Source organism: Nuphar pumila, chromosome 6 (assembly GCF_984573655.1).
Source record: "Nuphar pumila chromosome 6, dmNupPumi1.hap1.1, whole genome shotgun sequence".
Classification (NCBI taxonomy): domain Eukaryota; kingdom Viridiplantae; phylum Streptophyta; class Magnoliopsida; order Nymphaeales; family Nymphaeaceae; genus Nuphar; species Nuphar pumila.
The window spans coordinates 21691565-21692579 of record NC_143254.1 but is presented as its reverse complement, the minus strand read 5'-3'; the positions used below and the strand labels follow the sequence as shown (position 1 = coordinate 21692579).

Below are 1015 nucleotides of genomic sequence, written 5' to 3'. Positions count from 1 at the left end.
CCATATATTTTTACCAAAAACAAAATTCGAGTGATTAACCATGAAGTTCCGGGTAACCATATATAATCTATATAACATGTACCATATATAATCTATGTAACATGCAGGCCTGTAGAGGGGGCTTTGGAAGTTTACAGAAGTTTCGGATAACCATGACTTTGAGCCCTTGGTTTTTTTTTCAAATAGTCCAAATATTATTTGTCATCAACCCCCTCTCTCTTCTCTTCTACACAAGTCAGGAAGCCAAAGGGTTTAAGAGGAAGGGCTTTCACGCGATCGGGAAGGCTCGAGAGAGTTCTAACGGGGATTTTAAATACAACAGTGAACGGCGCAACACCAACATTGCATTCCCTCTCGACCTTTAGAATTGTCCTACTCAGGTTTCGGCCGGAGTTCCCCTCTAAAAGAAGCGGCCTAGTTTGGGTTAATTTCCCGGTTGACAAGAAGTCGGTGGCCGGAAAAAGTTTGAAGTCTACGGTGTGCGTCGGATTCCGGTGCAAAGATAATGGATTGTTACTACGTCCAACTAGGGGTTGGTCCCAGAGCTTCGGCCGATGAGATTCGGAGCGCCTACCCAAAGCTCGCCATGAGATGGCATCCTGATAAATGGACGAGAAGTAATCCATCACAGGCTGAGGAAGCCAAGAGAAAGTTCCAGAACGTTCTAGAGGCATACTCAGTACTGTCGGATGGACGAAAGAGGACATCATACGATGCTGGTCTCTACCATCTCTCAGAAGACAACGACGACGACAATGGTTTGTCAGATTTTACTCAAGAGCTGCTGCCTCTGATGGAAAATGAGAAAAAGAGTTATAACCCGGAGGAGCTACAAAGCATGGTGATGGGGATGATGGAGGGTCAAGACTCATGGGAAGAATGGTTCAATGGGTCTCACTCAGGAGCTTCTAGTAGATCCAAGAGAGCTCGAGTTGGTGCAGTCATCTGCAGGTCTAGGGATGTGGATCACTTCTCCAGATTTGGGGTGTTTGATGGAACGTCCTTTGTGATGTAA

At 45.7% G+C, this 1015-nt stretch overlaps 1 protein-coding gene across 1 annotated transcript; it reads left to right on the top strand.

Annotated features, from left to right (window-relative positions):
- The first annotated feature begins 505 nt into the window (after nt 1-505).
- Nucleotides 506-1015, top strand: LOC149834283 (uncharacterized). Its single transcript, XM_090009332.1, has one exon. It carries the CDS (start codon nt 506-508, stop codon nt 1013-1015), a length of 510 nt encoding a protein of 169 aa, XP_089865458.1.

Excerpts from the sequence above, each read along its gene's own strand:
- LOC149834283 (XM_090009332.1), top strand. The coding sequence starts at position 506 with ATGGATTGTTACTACGTCCAACTAGGGGTTGGTCCCAGAGCTTCGGCC.